General features: G+C 42.7%; 1 protein-coding gene across 1 annotated transcript in view; it reads left to right on the forward strand.

The window, feature by feature from the left end:
* The first annotated feature begins 287 nt into the window (after nt 1-287).
* ube2e2 (ubiquitin-conjugating enzyme E2E 2) overlaps nt 288-20,905 on the forward strand; it is a 118,888-nt gene continuing 98,270 nt past the window's right edge. The window contains exons 1-3 of the mRNA XM_084441796.1: nt 288-372; nt 1,709-1,890; nt 5,305-5,355. Of these exons, the coding sequence (XP_084297922.1) occupies nt 1,715-1,890; nt 5,305-5,355 (227 nt within the window). The 5' untranslated portion in view covers nt 288-372; nt 1,709-1,714. The remainder of the gene's footprint in view (nt 373-1,708; nt 1,891-5,304; nt 5,356-20,905) is intronic.

Consider the following 20,905-nt stretch of genomic DNA (forward strand, 5'->3'; position numbering starts at 1 on the left):
CAATTTCGGAATGACGTGTCGTTCTAACGTAGCGGCTACTAATCGGCAGATCTCGCGTTTCCGTAAACGGCCGCGTAATTTCCGCACGCGGCGCAGATGAATCGTCACCTATAGCGGCCGTATGTAGAACGTTTGCGCAACCTGCGTGTGTTAGTAGGGTTATTTATTTTTATCTCGAGAGACCATCACACTTGTGCACGGGTGGCGCGCGCAGTGTGTGAGCGCGCGTGGAGGCGGTCCGGCGGCTCCAGTTTTCTGTAATCTGCTCCTTCAGTTAAAATAGCCAGGACACGAGCGAGCAGACAGCCGTGTGTGGATATACTTTAACCTGGGATTATTAAAGACAAAACAGCATCGACGGCCAGCTGCCAGGTAATATTAACATTCGCGATCAGCTGTCCCTGTACGTAGAGAAAGTAAGTAAAATGTCCCAGGAAAGTGTCCGTTTTCCTACGAGGGGGATGTGTGGGACGTGCCTCCCTTTGTGCATAGTGCTCTCCAGGCTCATTGTGGACACTCCACAACCACAACCCGCTCTCGGCCCTGATGTCGACCAGCCTCTGAGCCCTCGTCGTCTTTTGGAAGATTACAGCTAAACAGCTGCTCGGTGCCGATTTTTCCTGCGTTTTCTTATTATTTTTAACCCGAGGCCTCTTCAATTAAATCGCACAACAGGGCATCTCACGGGTTCGACTTTTTCCTGTTGTGGTAGCTAATGATGTTAGTTATCCATCGCTTTTTGACAGCTCCATTTGTGTCGGGGACATAAGATCGCGCTATTTGTTGTGTGAGAGGGACGGAAGAACGTTGTTGACCTATCGCAGCATAACGACCAAGAAAGTAGCCTAATGGCTACATTCTTGGTTCAGAATTAGCCCACTGGTCAAGAGGCCCATGGAGTATGTATGCCTCTTGCGATACTGTGTTTCATTGTTAGATATGATATCTTTGTGTCGGCGATGCCATTACACGCCTATTCGCAAGTCGATACATGTGCCTGACTAGTGATACATCTGAGCATTGATTCATGTCCTTATCATGGAACGCCCCCGGGAAACACTGCGTTTAAAACCTGGTTCAGCAGCCTTTTCTACCAACTGTGTTGTACAGTTGATTATGCTGTTTTATTTTGTGTGGTTTATGTCCCCTCCATCTTGTTGATTGTGTGACAGCTAGTTTGAAGTGGCCCTTTTGATTTGTGCAACATAGGCCTACTGGATTCTTCCAAGATGCGCGTGCGTCCAGGAGCGTTTTGGGAGTCTCGAGCGGTCTCACATTAGCACGTGCTGCTAACCATGCTTTAAGTGACCCCAACAACAGCTTTACTTGTTCAAAACCATCTGGGCTCAGTGCAGTTATTTTCTCTGTTGTAGGCTTATTAACCAGTCCTATCATGCCCAGTAGAAGATAACTTCACTTTGGCCTGCAATAGCAAAAGCTGACTGAAGCAACTTAGGGCTTTCATATAGTTATACAATATTAACTTAACCAATGTTGTGTAATTTACCCCAGGAATCAATAGGCCTACAGTAAGTTAACCATACACATAACCTACCACAGCACAACATAGCAGTTCCACACCTGCCACATGGTAGGCATACGCTGGTTAGGAATTTACTAATTTAGTTTTTCCTAAATAGTTTTTTACACCACTCGGTCAAGTAGCAGGAATGTCCTCCTCACTGCTGTGTTGTGGGTGTCCTCTCAGGCCAGGATGTCCAGCGAAGTGCAGAGACCGGACGACAGCCCCAGCACCAGCGGGGGCAGCTCCGATGTGGAGCAGCGGGAACCCGTACCCACCCAGCCGGAGCACGAACAAGCACAGCCCAAGAAGAAGGAGACCAAGATCTCTAGCAAAACCGCCGCCAAACTCTCAACCAGTGCCAAGAGGTAAAACCATGGATCTGGTCTAGTCTGGTGGGGTTTGCGTCGGACCTGTTTGCCCGGGGATTGTAACTCTTTCTGCTCACTGTTGGTGGCATGGAGAACCCCTTTTCAACTTTTATTTTAACATGCATTCAACCTGTGTGTGTGTGTGTGTGTGTGTGTGTGTGTGTGTGTGTGTGTGTGTGTGTGTGTGTGTGTGTGTGTGTGTGTGTGTGTGTGGGTGTGGAGAGAGACCAGTGCTGAACAGCTCTCTGTTGTATACAGTCCTACAGTTGTGTCGGTGTTGGTCTTACTCTGGATCCTTGCTGTGAACATCAGGCCTGACTCATATCAAATGAAAAGCATTCAGACTATTGGTTAGAAGGGCTGTTATCATCATTATACATGTTCAGAATGCAGTAAGTGCTCAAGCAGGATTCTAACAACAACAGCTTACAGGTTCTAGTTTCAGAGCGTCCATCTCATGACTCCAAATGGGAGGCTATGAAATCACATTTCGCTCTAAAACTGATTAAAACTGTCTTGGCTGTTATATATATATAATCCTGATTTACATTCTACTGAGGGTCTATTGATGGACACTGAAAGACTGACAGGTTTTTGCTACTTACACCTTTTATCATGGTTTATTACATTACATTACAGTCATTTAGCTGACACTTTTATCCAAAGCTACTTAGAATAATTGCATTTAACGGAGAAAAAGCCAATGTTGTACTACTTTGCCAGAACTCACAAGTGCATCTCCTTTCTAAAACAAATGACAAAGCATAATCTAGTGCTGAAGGCAAAGTGCAAGAATAGCAATCTAAAATACAATAGGTGCTTAAGAGGGAGGATCGTTGTAGTACTTCTTGAAAATATGAGTTTTGAGCCTGCGGCGAAAGATGGGCAGCGACTCTGCTGTCCTGATGTCAGTGGGCAGTTCACTTCATTCCACCACTGCGGGGCCAGGACAGACAAGAGCCGTGACTAGGGCTGTAACGATTATTACATAATCGTCAAACCGCGATTATTTTTTCTGACCGCGATTGTTTTTTGTAACCGCGGTTATGAAAAAAATGTTATTTTTATTTTATTTAAAAAAGAAAAAAAAAAAAAAAAAAAACATGTTGCAGAGTTAATATGGTAGCAACCCTAGTTCAATGGAATTCTTCAACTTGTTGGCACTTGTCCTATACGTTCATAGCAAATAATGACAAGAGACACTGTATTAAAGAAGTAAAGAAGCACTGATGCATTGTCCACTTCATGTGGTATTTGTATACTCCAAATTTTCTTAATAAAAATGTTTCAATGCTTTTTTTTATTGAGGAGGATATAAGTTCTATGTAAATGTTAACATTCATGATATTAAAGAGGCGTGGTTTTAAACCACAGGTTTACTTCATAGGCTGAGTACTAAAAATGAGTCCCACCCACCCTCACTCACTCCCTCTGTGTCTGTCTGTCTTTCTCTCTCTCTCTCTCTCTCTCTCTCTCTCTCTCTCTCTCTCAAACACACACACTCTCACTCAAATCATGCGGACATGAGCATCAGTGCCAGGGCCGGCCCGTGGCATAGGCGGCCGCCTAGGGTGCCAGATCGGCAAGGGGCCCTAGTGGTGTGATGCGAATCCCCCCCCCCCCCCAGTCAACAACTCTGACAATTATTGTAATAATCGCAATTATTTTTTGGACAATTAATCGTTAAGCAAAATTCATAATCGTTACAGCCGTGACCGCGTCGATCGACCGCAGGGAGGTCGGAGTGCTAGGGCAACCAGTCGCCCCGAGGTAGCAGAGCGTAGTGGTTGGGAGGGGTTATAGGGTTTGACCATGGCCTGGAGATAGGAGGGGGCTGTTCCTCTCATTGCCCTGTAGGCTGGTACCAGAGTTTTAAACTGGATGCAAGCCACTACAGGGAGCCAGTGTAGGGAACGGAGAGGGGAAGTTGTGTGGGAGAACTTGGGATGGTTGAACACCACGCTAGCAGCAGTTTGCTGGATTAGTTCCAGGGGTTTAGTTGCAGAATTGCAGTAGTCCAGGTGGGAGATGACAAGGGCCTGGATGAGCACCGTTTCATCAGTGAGGAAAGGGCAAATCCTCCTGATGTTGTAGAGCAGGAATCTGCAGGAGCGTGTGACAGATGTGATATGTGTGGAGAAGGACAGTTGGTCGTCCAGGGTCACACCCAGATTCCTTGCAGTCCAAATTGGTGTCACCACTGTGTCTTCAATGGTGATGGCCAGGTCCCGGTGCGGGCAGACCTTCCCCGGGAGGAACAGCAGCTCAGGCTTGTCCAGGTTGAGCTATACAGCAGCGAGGCCAGACATTTGTCGAAGGGTGGACTTCTGTAAATCAGGGTGGGCCACTATAATTTAACCTACAGTATAATATGCGGCTGGTCAAGCGCAGACAGGTGTGCAGGCGGAGTAACATTAGCGTGACCACATTTCTCTCAAAGAACAGTGGGCTGAGCATGGGCAAGGGAGGCCGGAGGCCTTGGCTCTTTCCGTGGTGTAGGGACCGGATCTGGCGGATTGTCATTATCAGTTGGTGTGGGTATATCTTCCCTTTCCTTTCCGCGTGGTATTTTAAAGTAGTTTGACAACAACGTTTGCTTAATATGTTTCGACAACGACATTCTAGCTAGCTAGCAGCTCGGCCAACAGGGCGTAACAGCCTAACGTTACCTCCAACCAGTGAGGACTGACGCAGGCAGCTCATGTTGACGGAGCCTACAGTAGCAGCACCGATCATATTATGAATGATTATTATTAAAACATAAAAAATCTAACAAAATGTGTAGTCTTGTTTCTTTTAATTTTATTATAATTTATTGAATACATTTAAACTTATGTTCATGTTGTTTCTACTTCCCTCATTGAAATGTTTGGCTACAGCACTTTTGATTGGGTGGACCAGCTGTCAATCTGGGCGGCACTGGCCCACCCAGGCCGCCCATTGGCCTCGCCACTGGAGCTATATATTATAATTATAATATATTGAATTATATATTATTATATATTGTATCTTTTGGACAACAATCCATACAACGGTGGATTCTATTTGGCATTATCGACTAGAGATTGCATTTTAAAGCAAGACAAACGCGTTGAGCCTATGGCACAACCTGGTAATAGATGCCCTGTCAAAAGATGAATAATAAAGGGATACTGTTTTTTATAGGTGTAATTAAACAAGTTACCTGTCAGTTATGGTCTTGTATGGATATGGTGTTTGGGTTTGATTCAACATTGCAGTTTTTTGTCATATCGCTAATTTTGTTTGTTCATTCATGTAATCAATAAGCTATATTCAATAAGTTAATGTTTAAAGCCTGTCATCCATTCTCACACTTTCAGCTTTCATCTTTGACCTAGATTTACCCTGCCTCTTTAAATTCACTACTGATTTCCCTTCTTTGTTTTCCAGGATTCAGAAAGAGCTTGCAGAAATTACACTAGACCCACCTCCAAACTGCAGGTAAGGAAAGCAGCTCTTTCTGTGAGGCCTCTGTGGAGAAGTCCTCTTGAAGGTGATAGGGCTTTGGAATTCAGAAATCGATTGAAGGATTAGAACCCATCCTGTGGATCAGTTGTGTATTGCACACATTTGTCTCTGCTATTCCCAGTATCCGCATGTTATCCGCATGTGTTTATTATCTACTGTGCGGATTACTGACACTAGCACTTTCTATCATGTGTGGTCCTTTTTAAAATAACACAAGATACACATGCTGTAGTCCCGCATGAAAAACGGGGTTTGTATGAAGCTTGAGCGCACATCCAGAAGAAAAGCAAGTGCGACTTTTTAAAAAGCCGATTCGATCTCCGTATGGATTTACAGCAGACGCTGCCGTGGTTCCTCCCTCTGAGGAAGAGAGATGGTTCCTCCCTCTGAGGAAGAGAGATGGTTCCTCCCTCTGAGGAAGAGAGATGATTCCTCCCTCTGAGAAAGAGAGATGGTCAGAGCGCATGCGTCAGCCGCACAATAGGACCAGAGGCTGGCTGGTGTCCCCCAGGGACGAGGAGCAGGCGCTTATTAACTTAAATAACACAAAGTGACGTTGTCATTGATTATCCCCCTGTTTATAACAGCCTCAGTAATTACCTCAGACTCACCTCTCCAAGGTGAATTAGCAGAGAAATGGAGGCTACTCCAGACAGGATTGGGGTTTTGCTAAGGGAGGTGCATGCTGTGGAGCAGGCTTGGAAATGTTGAAGATTTTCATTTTAGATAAGTTGTTTTTATTTAAAAACACCTGTTCAAGGCAATTAAGGAAAATGGCTTTTATATGACTCATCATAGTGATGCAGTTTATTTCACTTTAATTGCCTGAGCTAATCACTTTGATTGGGTTCCATTTTGAAACCCCCTGGCCAACAGCGATAAACATGTAACGCCTACCGTACACTAGAAGACTTTGAATAGACTAAAGTCTGACACCCTCTCACATCTAAAGACAAATGTGTGGCATTTTTAGTCACAGACTATAAGAGACTGGGATCTTGAGGTCATTATTTGCAAGACTACATTTCGAGGGCTGCAGCCATTTCTGTCCCCTTGTTTCCCTTCTTCCTCCATCGTGGTAAATCTCTCTGCCAGGTTTGCTGTCTGGGGCTGGAGAGACCAGCGCACCTGGGTGTTGACAAGGCTCACATCCTTGAACTTCACTATATGCGTGAGCCAAGACAATATGTTTGATTTCATCAGAATGTCAAGACGAGAAAAAGACCGCTCAGACTGACACCTTATACCAAACGATCAAGATGACGGGAGCGCACTCCGACTCTAGAAAAACTCTCATGATTTTATTCCGACAGTGGAAATTTGTCTGCGACCATGAAATCAGTTGAAAAGTCTGTTGGTGTAAGGCCGGTCTGCATAAGGTAACCTTTCCATTCCAGTCCAAAACTGAGGGTTATTTAGCTATTTGCCAACACTTGCCAACAGGACCTGAAACCTAGAGGCCTAAGATAGAGAATATTATTATGAAATTCCTGGTTATCGTTTTGTAATTAAAAGGTAGCTTTGCCTACCTTAATCAAAACACAAAGAATACAGTGTAAATGCATAAGTAATAATAATAAAATAATTAAAATAAATAGGCTATTTTATAGGATTAGATTTTTATTTTTAAAACCACAATAGTACAGTCATCATCCATTGCGATGTTTGGATGTGCACATCGTAATGTCATATTTGAGTAGGCCTACACATTGCCCAAACCTAATCCAAAGAGGAGAGACTCCACAGGCTTATTGTGCAATAAAATGAGATTCCCTGGGAGGGTTAAAGTAATGGCTTGTGTGTGGTTGACATCTTACAGTAGTTATCAGTTCCTGTTCTGCTTTTTTCCAGTTCATTTTATAAGAAGTGTGATAGTTATTTATTAGCACATACCTGTATATTACATTTGTTTCTTTGAAATGTGAATATGTCGGCCTTGTTTCACCCCTTCCAGACCATGTTGGAGAGTATTTGAAGGCCTGGCTGCTCACGGTGCTGTGGCAGCTCTCTCCTCACATGCAATAATAACTACCCAATCAAATGATCTTGAGAGTGGAGTGGGGGTTGTGTCAAGGGAACATTCTGAAACCAAGGGGATGTGGCATGCAATTATTCCAACTGTCAGATATTTCAAGTGCATATGTGCACATGCTGATGCATTTACATCACTTTACAGTCATTTAGCAGATGCTTTTATCCAAAGTGACTTACAATAATCATGATTTACATGATGAAGCAAATTAAATGATTTGAGCAGAATAACACAAGCTCTGAATGAAAGCTGAAATTGGGGTTCAAATAGTGCGCTCTTGTGCGCAGAACTCTTTTGAGACCTGGGGTGTTCCAGAAAGCTCAATCAATGAGTTGTTCAGCCAATATTTTCAGGTAACCTCTAAGGATTTGAAAACCCCTCAGATACTAAATAGGGCAAATTAATCTTATCCACGACACAAATACATACATGTCATGCTCTGGACCCCCGGCCTGGCCTTCTGGTGACATCAGACACAGACCTGAGGGAAATGCTGCTATGGTATTGGAGAGGACTTCCAGTTCTTGTTTTGTTTGTGGTTGTTGATGGAATCATCTCCACCTTTATGACTGCAGCTTATTAGTGGTTGTTGATGGAATCATCTCCACCTTTATGACTGCAGCTTATTAGTGGTTGTTGATGTAATCATCTCCACCTTTATGACTGCTGCTTATTAGTGGTTGTTGATGGAATCATCTCCACCTTTATGACTGCTGCTTATTAGTGGTTGTTGATAGAATCATCTCCACCTTTATGACTGCTGCTTATTAGTGGCTGTTGATGGAATCATCTCCACCTTTATGACTGCTGCTTATTAGTGTCTGTTGATGGAATCATCTCCCCCTTTATGACTGATGCTTATTAGTGGCTGTTGATGGTATCATCTCCACCTTTATGACTGATGCTTATTAGTGGTGCGGCGCTCAGGGGCTCTGTGGGAGCGACGAACCTAGAGTCGTTTTTCACTGGCTTACCATTTAACCCCAGCTGGGTATCAATGAGGGAGCTAGCTGGGTATCAATGAGGGAGCTAGTTGAGTATCAATGAGGGAGCTAGTTTGTTATCAATGAGGGAGCTAGTTGAGTATCAATATTCATGAGTGGACGAGCACCAGGCAGAATGCCCCCTGGGAACTCTATTTGATCAGTCATATACATGTCAACTTCCAAGAATGTTGAGGGAATCTCCAAGATTTGGTTTGGTGTCTCTAAAGACTATTAGTAGTAGCATTCATATGCTGACAGCAATTCTCCTTTTGATACATTTCCCTAATGCATGTGTAGTTGAATAATCAATGAGTTCATAAAGCCAATTAATTGATTCAATGAATATAGCATTCTTAGTTTATATATAATGTGTGGACTTTTGATGATGGCCATATCCATGTAAAGTTTTTTTTTTTTAAAGGAAGGAAAAATCAGGCTCTGGTAGTGAATGGAGGGAACATGCTGCTCCAGTAGAAAGCCAGGCTCTGGGAGTGAATGAAGGGAACATGCTGCTCCAGACATCACAGCGCCCAGCGCTCTTATCCTTCATGCTCACCACTGAGCTGCTGTTTGACAGCCAACAGAGGCTGGCTGATTCATGCATGCCATTGGATTCTCAATGTCCTCATTTGCAAGGTACTTTCTGGCAAACATTTGTACAGAATGTTATTAATGGGTTTCAGAGGAAACCAAGCGTGATGCATCATGTGGACATTTAGTGGTGAAGTGCTTCCATCACACCACCGCTTCAACAGAAGCAGCTGAGGGTGATTGAGACTGACGGGATGGTCATCCACAGCTGGGGCAAAGCAAACTGTACAATATTTGGCAAGGGAACAAATAAGTCAAAAGTAAACGTTGCTCCGTTCCTGTAGCTCTCTGGCAGGGATGTCATCTCAAAGCTCAATGGGTTCCCTAATAGACAGCGCCAAGCGTTCTGTTTGTCTGCTGTCTGATCTAAAGTTAACAGAATTGTATTTCTGAAAATCAATGGTTAACTTTAAATGGGGTCTTATTAGAACACATAGAAATGGCGTCACCTTCAGGGTCTGACAGGCTGAGAGAACATGGACTCACCTTCAGAGTCTGACAGGCTGAGAGAACATGGACTCACCTCCAGAGTCTGACAGGCTGAGAGAACATGGACTCACCTCCAGAGTCTGACAGGCTGAGAGAACATGGACTCACCTCCAGAGTCTGACAGGCTGAGAGAACATGGACTCACCTCCAGAGTCTGACAGGCTGAGAGAACATGAACTCACCTCCAGCAGCAGCGCTCTGTGTGATTGTTGGCCTTCTGGTGGTTAGTCTGCTTCTCTGGTCACAGGGCCAAATGGCCGCCCAGGGTGGTGAACAGATAAAACCTGGCTCCCACCATATCTCTTAACGCCAGAGGAGTCCATCATACTAGCAGACATGGCCCAGTGCTCGTCTCTTGTGCTTGAAGTAGAGCCTGTTTGATTGTGACATGTCTCATGCTTGCACATGCCAGATCTCTGTCTGTTAAGTGGTGTTTTGACTCGTCATATTGAGTCTTTCATGTATGCAAAGCCTGTGTATTATGATAACGACATATCCTCTGCATTATTTATTGAGCCTTGAGGCAAAAATTTGCACAGCATAAGAAGCTGTCTGCAGGCACCAGCCAAGACACAGAGAAAAGTGCACACGCTTAGTCATTGCTTTCCTATAAACATGAGCATCAGGAAAAGAGAATAACAGCAGAAATATTAGTCATGTTAACAGTAGAATTGTGCAATAAAACCGATACAGCACATCGCAATATTTATTTATGATGTACTGTATTGATTTTCCAAAATTATAATATCGATACATTTAAAACATATTTTTTATTTTTTACTTTTTTTTAAATGATAAGCTTTCTATAGCACCTTTAATACACAAGTGTAGGACAAAGTGCTTTACATAAAAATATATAAAAAGTATGATACAGAGGAATACACAGAAAGACCATAATGAAAGAGATATATACATATATATATATATATATATATCAAAAATATCAATTTTTCAATTCATATCGATTCTGAATATTTAATCAATCAATCAAAGCTTTATTTGTATAGCGCATTTTCATACCCAGAGGCAACACAATCAATTAAAACAGTTTCAATACTAATTTCCCGCAATATTGATATTTTCCACACTTCCGAAGATGGCAAGTGCAGAGCCTCTGCGACTCGTGGATAAAGAAAACAGCAGAAGTGCTGTTTGGAAGTACTTCGGGTTTGAAGCAAATGACGAAGGAAAAGCTAAAGATGCCACGAAGCCCATTTGCAAGCGTTGTTCCAGAGTAGTGCCAACGAAGGGACCAAACACAACAAATGTATGTAAAAGCAAAGCAAAACACCTGAAGGACCGACACGCGGATCTCTATAAAGAATTTAGAGAGGTTGGTGACAGCTCCACTTTCAACATCACTGAAACATTAAACAAAAGCCCAGTAAACTATTAACTTTAGTTTAATACATTAACTCTAGTTTAATACATCCATGAGCTTGCTATCGAAACGCCGCATTGACTGTGTGTGTGTGTGGGGGGGGCGGTAGATAAGATAGCTAACGTGAAGCTAAGCTAGCTAGCTAATCCCCCTCAAAGCTATCCAGCAATGGGCCAAAGCAGGCAATGTGGCGTCTGAATAGCTGAGGGGAATTAGCTAGCTAGCTACTAGCTAGCTCATGGATGTAAACTAGAGCTAGTTAGCTTAGCTTCGAGAATGGCTGTTTGGCTAACAGGACAACACCAGCTATCAAGCCTGAGGAATCTTGAGTTAATGGTCAGTAAATCAACTTAGATGCTGTTATGCTTCACACACAGTACTATTAACTTTACTTAATTTCTAAGATAAGTTTAGATAATTTAGTTATTTTTAAAGGTCGGATCTAAAGAGAAACCAAGGTTTTTAAAAGTGATATTTCTCTTCTCTTATAGTAAATGGTCAATGGACTGCACTTATATAGCGCTTTTCCACCTTAGCGGCACTCAAAGCGCTTTACAATGGCCTCTCATTCACCCATTCACACACACATTCACACACCAATGGCGGTAGCTGCCATGCAAGGTCCTAACCTGCTCATTGGGAGCAATTTGGGGTTAGGTGTCTTGCTCAAGGACACTTCGACATGTGGACAGTCGGAGCTGGGATTCGAACCACGGACCCTTCGATCACTTAACCACCCGCTCTACCAACTGAGCTACAGCCGCCCCAGAGAGAGTACCAGAGAGAAGCTGAGGAGAATCGACCAGCAACAAAAGCGACACACACACAGCCTACCCTACTAGCTGTATTTGAACAACAAAGAAAGTATGATGCAAAATCAAATGAAGCCAAGAAATTGAACAGGGCTGTAGCAGAGTACATATGCATGGATCAGGTCCCCGTGTATACTGTTGAGAAATCTGGGTTCAGACAACTTCTTGGACAGTTAAATAACAAGTATGCCCTTCCTTCACGGAATCATTTCATGTACACTGAAATCCCCGCCCTATACAATGAAACAAAAGATAAAATCATGGAGAGCCTTGGGGGGAAACCCTTCTTTTCATGCACCACTGACCTGTGGACCAGCAGGGCCACATCCACATTCATGGCAGTAACTCTGCAGTTTATAACAGAATCCTGGGACATGCAGAGCTGGTGTTTGGGCTGTGTTGGGCTGCACTCAGAGCACACGGGACAGCTTGAGGGAGGCGTTGGAGGAGATGGTACATGAAACAGGGGGAGCTGGACATGTCAAATATGGCTGGCATCACCACTGATAATGCCTCAAATAACAAGAAAGCATTTCAGCAGGACTTCACATGGGTCCCCTGCTTTGGGCACAACCTACACCTAGCCATTAGCAAGGGCCTAGATATAGACCGTGTGTCTGGAGCGCTGTCGAGGCTGAGGAAGACAGTGTCTGCTTTCAGCAGGTCACCAAAGATGTCCCGACAGCTGAAAAAGAAACAAAAAGAGTTGCAACTGCCCGAACACAGACTGATCCATGATGAGCCGACGCGCTGGGACTTAGCGTATCAAATGGTGGAGAGATTTCTGGAGCAGCAGCAAGCGGTCTGTTCAGTCCTAGCCGGCGATTGGAAGAAATGGCACCTCATGCCTAAAGATACAGACATTACAATTCTTGAGACTGTACAAGAGATATTGAGTCCTATCAGCTCTTTCACCGATGCCCTTAGTGGTGAAAAACACACCACTCTCTCCTCTGTCCTGCCGCTAAGTTGGAAGTTATTTTCAACTTTGACCTTTGAGGACAGTGACAGCATCCTCAAACGTCAACTTAAAGAAAATATTGGTGGAGATCTCAAACAACGATACGAGGACAGGCATCTGCAGCTGATGCTGAACACAGCCACATTTCTCTACCCAAGGTTCAAGGACAGTTTTGTTGCATTAAGAGAGGAGGTCAAACCAAATCTTATGGACAATGTCTGTTTACTGGAAACAGGACCAGAAACAGGAGGCCAAAGTCAGCAAACACCCTCTCCTCCAGGTGCCACTGCCAAGCAACCAGCGAAGAAAACTAAAACAGATCTGAAGGGACTGTTAACCAGCATACAGGGGGAAAAGAAGAGTGAACATGGAGAGGATGCATCAGAGGACACAGATGCAGAACTAAAAAATTAGTTCACAATATACAAAAAGATGCCTGAACTCAGTGCAGGAGACGACCCACTCACATGGTGGAGGACACATGAGAAAACTTTACCTCACCTTGCCCAGCTGGCGAAAAAGTATTTGTGCATCGCTGCTTCAAGCTCAGCTTCAGAACGTGTATTTAGTACGTCAGGGCTCATTTGCAGTCCAAGAAGGGCACGACTTACAGAGGAGCACATTGACATGCTGGTGTTCCTAGCAAAAAATCTGAAAGTTGTAAAGAAACTTAAGGCTACAGTAATGGGTGTCACTCTCACTCACTTCAGTTTAGTGATTTTGAATGTGTGATTAGTCAGTCTTTTGAATAAGTGCACTACCAACTCAAGAAGAATATTGTTTCATTTACTTGAAAATGCCTAAGATTGCACTGTTTTTTTTACTTGCACCTTTTAATGTGTGATTAGTTGGAGGCTTTTGAATAAGTGCACTACTTCAAGAAGAATATTGTTTCATTTGTTAGCCTACTTGAAAATGCCTAAGATTGCACTGTTTTTTTAACTTTCACCTTTTAATGTGTGATTAGTCAGAGGCTTTTGAATAAGTGCACTACCTCAAGAAGAAGAATTTACGTTGAAAATTCCACTTTTTTTACTTGCACTTTAGTGGCCTTTGAATGTGTGCTTATTGTTTTCACTAATACAAAAATAGTTGTAATTATTGTTTACTAGTCATTCTGCTGTTGTCAAGTTATAGCCCTGTTATCTTTTAATAAAAATCGAAAATGTTATGCCCTCAATGTTGTCAATTTCTCCCCGTGGTATCGGAAATGGTATCGAGTATCGATACTTTTCAAGGTATCGTATCGAAGTTAGAAATTCCAGTATTGTGACAACACTCATATATATATATATATATATATATATATATATATAAAGCATGCATTAATAAATACAATATAAAAACATATCTTATGTCATAAAAAATAAGAAAGAAAAAAATACAGCGTTTAAAACTAATCAGAAAGATAAACAATGCTAAACAAATAAGTCTTAAGGGGAAACACTGTAGGTGAAAACATCGTTTTTCAACGCCCTGGTCAAATTTGAGATTTTGTGCTAGTTTGCTTCCATAACATGTCTTCTTTCATACTAGTGGAAATAAAACATCAAAAATTTAGATTTTTAAAATTTTGATGTTTATTTTACTTCATTTAGTCTGTTTGCGTCTGTAGATTCTTCCTAAAATCACCAAAAGTTAGCATTTTTTCGCAACGAACCAGACCGCGGCCGTCTTTTGGATCCGCTCATGTGAGGTATCATTGGAAAGCTCTCTCTCTAGCGCGATGTTATCGCAACCAAACCTGATAGTTTCATTTGTATCAGCAACCAATCGTAGAAATACAAAGGCGGGTTTGATGCTAAGCGTGTCATCTCATTGGCTGTTGTCGATTTCTGAGAACGTGATTGGTTCAGCGCGTCATGTGACACGTTTCCACTTATATCTAATCCAAACAATGCCGTCTGTAAAGCGTTCTAAACGTAATAAGCAACAACGACAACAGTGTTTGCCCGCAAGGTTGAACAGAAAACAAGAGAAACTAAATGGAAAGGTTTACATTTATGAGATATAAAGTGCCTATTCGCGCAAGTTGTCATTAGCCGGTGCTAGCATGTCCAGTGAGCAGCAGGGAGATGAGGCTAGCGTTAGCATGTCCAGTGAGCAGCAGAGAGATGCGGCGCGTTTGAATGAGCTGATAACTGGGTTGATTTGTCCTAATTGTGCAGGGACTGGTCTTAAAATTAACATAGATCCTCAGAATAGTGGGTTCTGTAGTACTTTGCTCTTAGAGTGCAGTCTTTGTGAGAAATGGCTATCGCAAAAGTGTCTACACATCGACTCGTCTTCATGATACAACTAGGAATGATGTTGCATTTGATGTCAATGTGAGGATGGTCCTCTTAGCGCACGAGTTAGGGTTGGGGTATGCAGCTCTCCAAAAGATTAGTAAAGTGTTGGATCCCAGGGCTTCATCTGAAAACGTATCAGAAACATGACAAGAGGGTGACAGGTAGGCTTTTGAAACGTGTTCCCTCTCTCTCTCTCTCTCTCTCTCTCTCTATCCAGTATCAGAAGCCTATACATATGCACAGTAGTCTCCCTCTCTCTACCTGTGGCATTTCTACATGCATCCATAAACTGACCAAATAAACTGTTTTAATTTCAGTTGCTGAAATAGAGAGAGGTCTGGAGTCCTTGCACAGAAGCCGAGAGCAGATTAGGCAGGCATATGCAGATGTGGACCCAGAGGTAGGTAAGCTGACTGCCAATAAATGCAAAATGTTACAAAATTATTACAGTTATTGAGAATTATTACAATAATTCTCAATAACCAGCGTTCAGTGGACAACATGAAGGCGGCAATATGGGGTAGTCTGCTTCACTGATGACAACCATATGCGCACCAGGAACATATTGTGGTTTTAGGACAGTTTTGTGGACTGCAGCTGAGTGGGTTCTACTAACCAGCTGCCTAGAACAGTTTTGTGGACTGCAGCTGAGTGGGTTCTACAAACCAGCTGCCTAGAACAGTTTTGTGGATAGCTAGTGTGGTGCCATCTGAGGAGTGACTCTGTAGACCTATGACGGCGTAGCTTGATGTCTCCTATGGTGTTGCTTTTGACGATGGTTATATCACTATATTTAGCTTATATTGGTGTTTACCCTGCATTGATTACCACATCTTGTCCTGTGTATTTATGAATCAGCTTACTCTTCATGTTTATTCATTCATTCATGTTTTCTCCATGTAAAACGCTTAAAAAAACACAAAAAGTAAGTTAATCTGTTTTCTCATGCATGTCCTCGTCCTTCGTCCTTGTCTATGATCTTTTTAACAAAATAATACAAGCTTTCTAAAAGGGAATGTTCTCTTCCCTACTAACATTGTCTCGTCTCTAGTCTCGTCTTACTAACACCCCTCGTGGGCTGTACCTTGACGTGGTGAGTGGGCTCCCAACTAAACAGGTCTTGCTTCTCTATACAAAATGTCTACTCCTGGACTATTTTGAATCCACAACATGCTGTGTTATTCAGTTTTCAGTTTCTATGTGTTTTCAGATGTTGTGTAATGTTGTTACTAATGATGTGATTGGATATTGTGTTTGTAAATATTGGTTTACAATGCAAATGTATGGTTTTTGACAATACAAATTTTGAAAGCCCGTTTTCTCCAAATTAGTTATTTCTCATCTTTGGGACATCAAAACCACCACTTGAGTAGCACCTACATACACCTAACTTTCCAGTTTTGTTCCAATCCATATTCTGAAGGGTTTTGCCAAGGGGGATTTTTTAAATTTAATTCATAGCCTGATTTATATAACAGTTAATCCCTAAAACATGGCGAAAATTGGTCTTTTTATGACTGTTGACAGTATTTTCTGATTTCTGAAGTGAAGAAAAGAGAAATCAAAATTATACCCTTGGCTAAAGTTTTGAATAGGGATATGTGAACAAAACGAAACAAGAATTTTGAATCTGGCTTGAACCAATTAAAAAAATGGATGTCCCGAAATTATGCAAATTAGCGCATATTTAGCGCATATAATGCCTACTTTGCATATTAATCCATAAGATTTCAGAAAACATGTAATACAAAAAAGATGCTCCTTAATGTACCTAACAAACTGGGGGAGTTTGATGGTGATACATATTAAGGATTTTTTTCCTATTCACCCGGGGTGTCTCCCCTTAAGATCTCGTTTAAAAGCATCGGCAGTTTCAGCCCTTCTTATACTCTCCGGGCAGAGTGTTCCAGAGCCTGGGGGCATAAAAGCTGAAAGCTGCCTCCCCGTGTTCCTTTGTCCTGGCCTTGGGAACTACTAGAAGTTCGGTACCCAATGATCTCAAGGGTCTTATTGGGTGTATCTGTTAAGCATTTTGGTGATGTACTCGGGTGCAAGGCCATGTAGTGATTTATAAACTAGTAGGATAATTTTGGAGTCTATTCTGGAGCTAACCAGTGCAGTGATCTTAGGACTGGTGTAATGTGTGACCTGCGTCTAGTTTTGTTGAGGTCTCGTGCTGCAGCGTTCTGTGTCATCTGGAGTTGGTTGATAGCTTTTTTTTGGCAGACCAGCCAGGAGAGCGTTGCAGTAGTCTAGTCTGCTGGTGACAAATGTGTGCATGAGTCTCTCTGTGTCAGTCTGAGATAAGAAAGGTTGCACCCTGGCAATGTTTCTTAGGTGGTAGAAGGAGACTTTGGTAATGTTTTTGATATGACTCTCAAAATTTAGGTCAGGGTGCACCCGAATATGACACCTAGATTTCTAACCTGGCATTTAGTGCTCAAGGCCTGTGTTTTGAGGTGGGCGGCTAGCTTCTCCCTCTCTGCTTTCCCACCTATAATCAGGAGCCCTGTTTTATTATGATTCAGCTGCAGGAAGTTGTGACATCCATTCATTTATGTCGGCATTGCATTGTATGAGGCTATCTGTGGGATCATAGTTGTTGGGTGTTACAGAAACATATAATTGGGTGTCATCTGCATAGCTATGGTAATTGATATTTTGCTGCCTTAGGATGTTTCCAAGGGGCAACATGTATAGGCTAAAGAGTAGGGTATAGGCTAAAGAGTAGGGGCCCTAAGATTGAACCCTTGGGGACCCCACAGGTCATATGATATTTCTTAGAATTATGGTCACCGAGGGTCACATAATATTCCCGTCCAGTCAAGTAGGTTCTAAACCAGTTGAGGACTGGACCAGCGAGACCAACCCAACTCTCAAGTCTCTCGATAAGAATGTTGTGATCAACTGTATCAAAAGCCGCACTTAAATCTAGAAGGGCAAGAATAGAGAGCTTTCCAGAGTCTGTGTTGATCCTCAGGTCATTTACAACCTTGACTAATGCCGTCTCCGTACTATGGCGGGAGCGGAAACCTGACTGGAACCTGTCAAAACTGTTATTCACATCTAAGAAATCGTTTAGTTGTTTAAATACAGCTTTTTCAAGGATTTTACTTAAAAAGGGGAGGTTTGAAATTGGTCTGAAATTGCTGAGGACTGAAGAGTCGACTACTTTTCTTCAGTAGGGGTCGTACCATAGCAGTTTTGAGTGCAGATGGGAATACACCAGTCTCTAGAGAGCAGTTGACAATTGCCAAAATGTCCTCGGCCACAGAGCCGAAAATAGTCTTGAAAAAGGAGGTGGGAATGGGATCAAGAGGCAAGAGACATGAAGAGGGTTTTAGTTCAGATACTACTTTGCTTAGTCTCTAAATCAACTACATCAAATGTGCTCAAAGTTACTTTACATGATGGAATAGGTTCAACATGTAGCACAATAGATCTTGATTTAGTGATCTCCGACCTGATGTTAGTTATCTTATCTCTGAAGAAAGTTGCAAAATCCTCGCATATGCGGGCAGAGAGAAGGTTTTCAGGTGTTCGAGGTGTCGAATTTAAGAGGCTGTCGATGGTATAGAAAAGAACCTTACAGTTGTTCGGATTGGTGGAGATCAATTTTGAAAAGTGGTCCTTTCTAGCCTCTCTTATTGCTCTATTCATTGAGGAGAGGTGTTCTTTGAGAATTTCGAGGTGAACCTGAAGTTTGGTCTTTCTCCAAATCCGTTCATGTTTCCTACAGATTTATTTGAGGTTTTTAATATCCTCATTTATCCATGGAGAATTTTGTTTGACTAAAACACTTTTAAGTTTTAAAGATGCAATAGAGTCTAAGGCTGCCCCAGCTCTAGTGTTGAAACTAGTTACCAAATCATCAACATGTAGTGGTCCCGTTGTTGCGTGTGGCAGACACGCCTTCAGCCATACGTTGACGGACACGCATCAAACGCAAGCGTGTGAGCCTGGTGTTACACACACAGACCTCCGAGGAGGTCCAGTGCAGTGATCCGGTGAAGGGTTTGTAGACGGGCTATTCAGCGAAGTTTGTAGTACGCTGGTCGTGGTGGCTCTATTTCCTTCAAACTTCGTCCTTTTTAATGATCCAATGCGTGAATACAATCCTTGTACGATCACAAATTAGGTCACTTTCATCGATTTCGTCTTGAGTCTTTAGATTTCGCTATTTTAAACAAAGTTCGGACAGGTTTTAACACTGTCAAACGCTCCCGCTACCAACACTTCCTGAAGAGAAGAGCGAACAGGAAGAACCTTTTGCAGAAGGAAAATATACAGAACAGGACAGGGAATAGATATCGATATAGAAAATGAAGTACAGAATTCAGTCACAGATGCATAATTAAGCAATTGACCACGAGAGGCAGTGAGTTACACGGGATTTTACCACAGCTACGAGGCGTTGTTAGCCTTTTTAGGGGTAGGGGTGTGGAAGTGTTGGAGTCGGACTGATGAGTGCGTTTTTGTAATAGGATACAAAAAAGGCGAGGTTGCTGCGAGTGGTTGCTACACAAAGCATAGCCTACCGCTTGATCTTATCAATAGCCTCGTCAATGAAATTGACGGCGCATTAATACTAATTGTTATGCGGTCGCAGCCGTGGGTTACAGAGTATTTTACCACGGCTGTGAGCCAATCAGAATCAAGTATCCAAACTCTCCGTTGTAGAATTCATGTTTTAAATGGATTTAAAATGTCCTTACATTCCCTCCTCCCTCAGGATCGCCACCTATTGTATCGTATCGCAATATATCGTGAGGCGTATCGTATCGTGACCCATGTATCGTGTTACGTATCATATCATGAGGTCCTTGCTAATACCGAGCCCAACAGCATCATGAGACAGTGGATCACCAACAGAACCATCATGTGCGATTGTTGTCTTGGGGTGAATGGCTATGTTCAGGGTCACACACCACACATGAGCAGGTTCAAGGCGAACATTTCCCTCACAGAAACCTGTTTCAGGCACTCAAGCAGACAGCTTATTGTGGAGGGGATCTATATAAGGTTTGATTTAAAATCCAACCGTGTCCTTTGAGAAAGAGAAGAGGGCTGGGGGGATGAGGAGATGTCAACTCGGCTGTTGAACTCCACAGTAATTGGTTTTTGGGCTCTTTCACCATCGGGGGGGGGAGGGGGGTGCTTCATTAAAGCCCCTGTTCTGATGACCACAGCCATGCTGGTAGACTTAACGTGGACGTGTTAACAAAATGAGGGTGCCATTTGTGGGGGAAACAGACCAGAGGAAATGAACTGGAATGTCAAATAACACTAATAATGAAACCCATAATGGCTCAATTTGCACATGGCAGATTCACATCCACTCATTTAGTGGTTTAGGGCCTCATTTGTATGACTGTGGCAGTCGGCACCTGAAGACCTTTTTACCCACTGACATACTGAATAAGACTTGTCTCTTAAAATGCTTTCTTAAAAAGCTTTTACACATGTATATTTTGCATATCATTTGTTTTTTGTCCATGCTCTCTGGTGCGACTGAAAGTATTTAGTATGCAATCTAATACGTTGAGGGGAAATTTGCACTCGCATAACTGCTGTGCCTGATGGCATGGCTTCCTAGACAGAAAGGTGAAATGATGGTTTCCTAGACAGAAAGGTGAAATTATGGTTTCTTAGACAGAAAGGTGAAATGATAACATTCGTACTCAAAATTCCATCAGTGAGTCACCCTCATACACTAGAATCCTGCTGTCTATTCTGAGCTCTGTGGTCTACCCTAACCATCTGTCATTCACATTCTGTCTATTGAATAGATGGATCATATAGCAAAACTCAGACTTACACTCCTACACTGCAATCTTAACCCTTTCTGAATCGTCTGATGAGCCTTTCACACAGATATATTTCACACACATGCGCACGCACACATCTCACACACACACACACACACACACACACACACACATTGTGCATGTGCATGGAGGGGCATGTAGAGCACTGCGCA

This window comes from Borostomias antarcticus, assembly GCF_949987555.1.
Source record: "Borostomias antarcticus genome assembly, chromosome: 8".
NCBI classification, from domain to species: Eukaryota; Metazoa; Chordata; class Actinopteri; order Stomiiformes; family Stomiidae; genus Borostomias; species Borostomias antarcticus.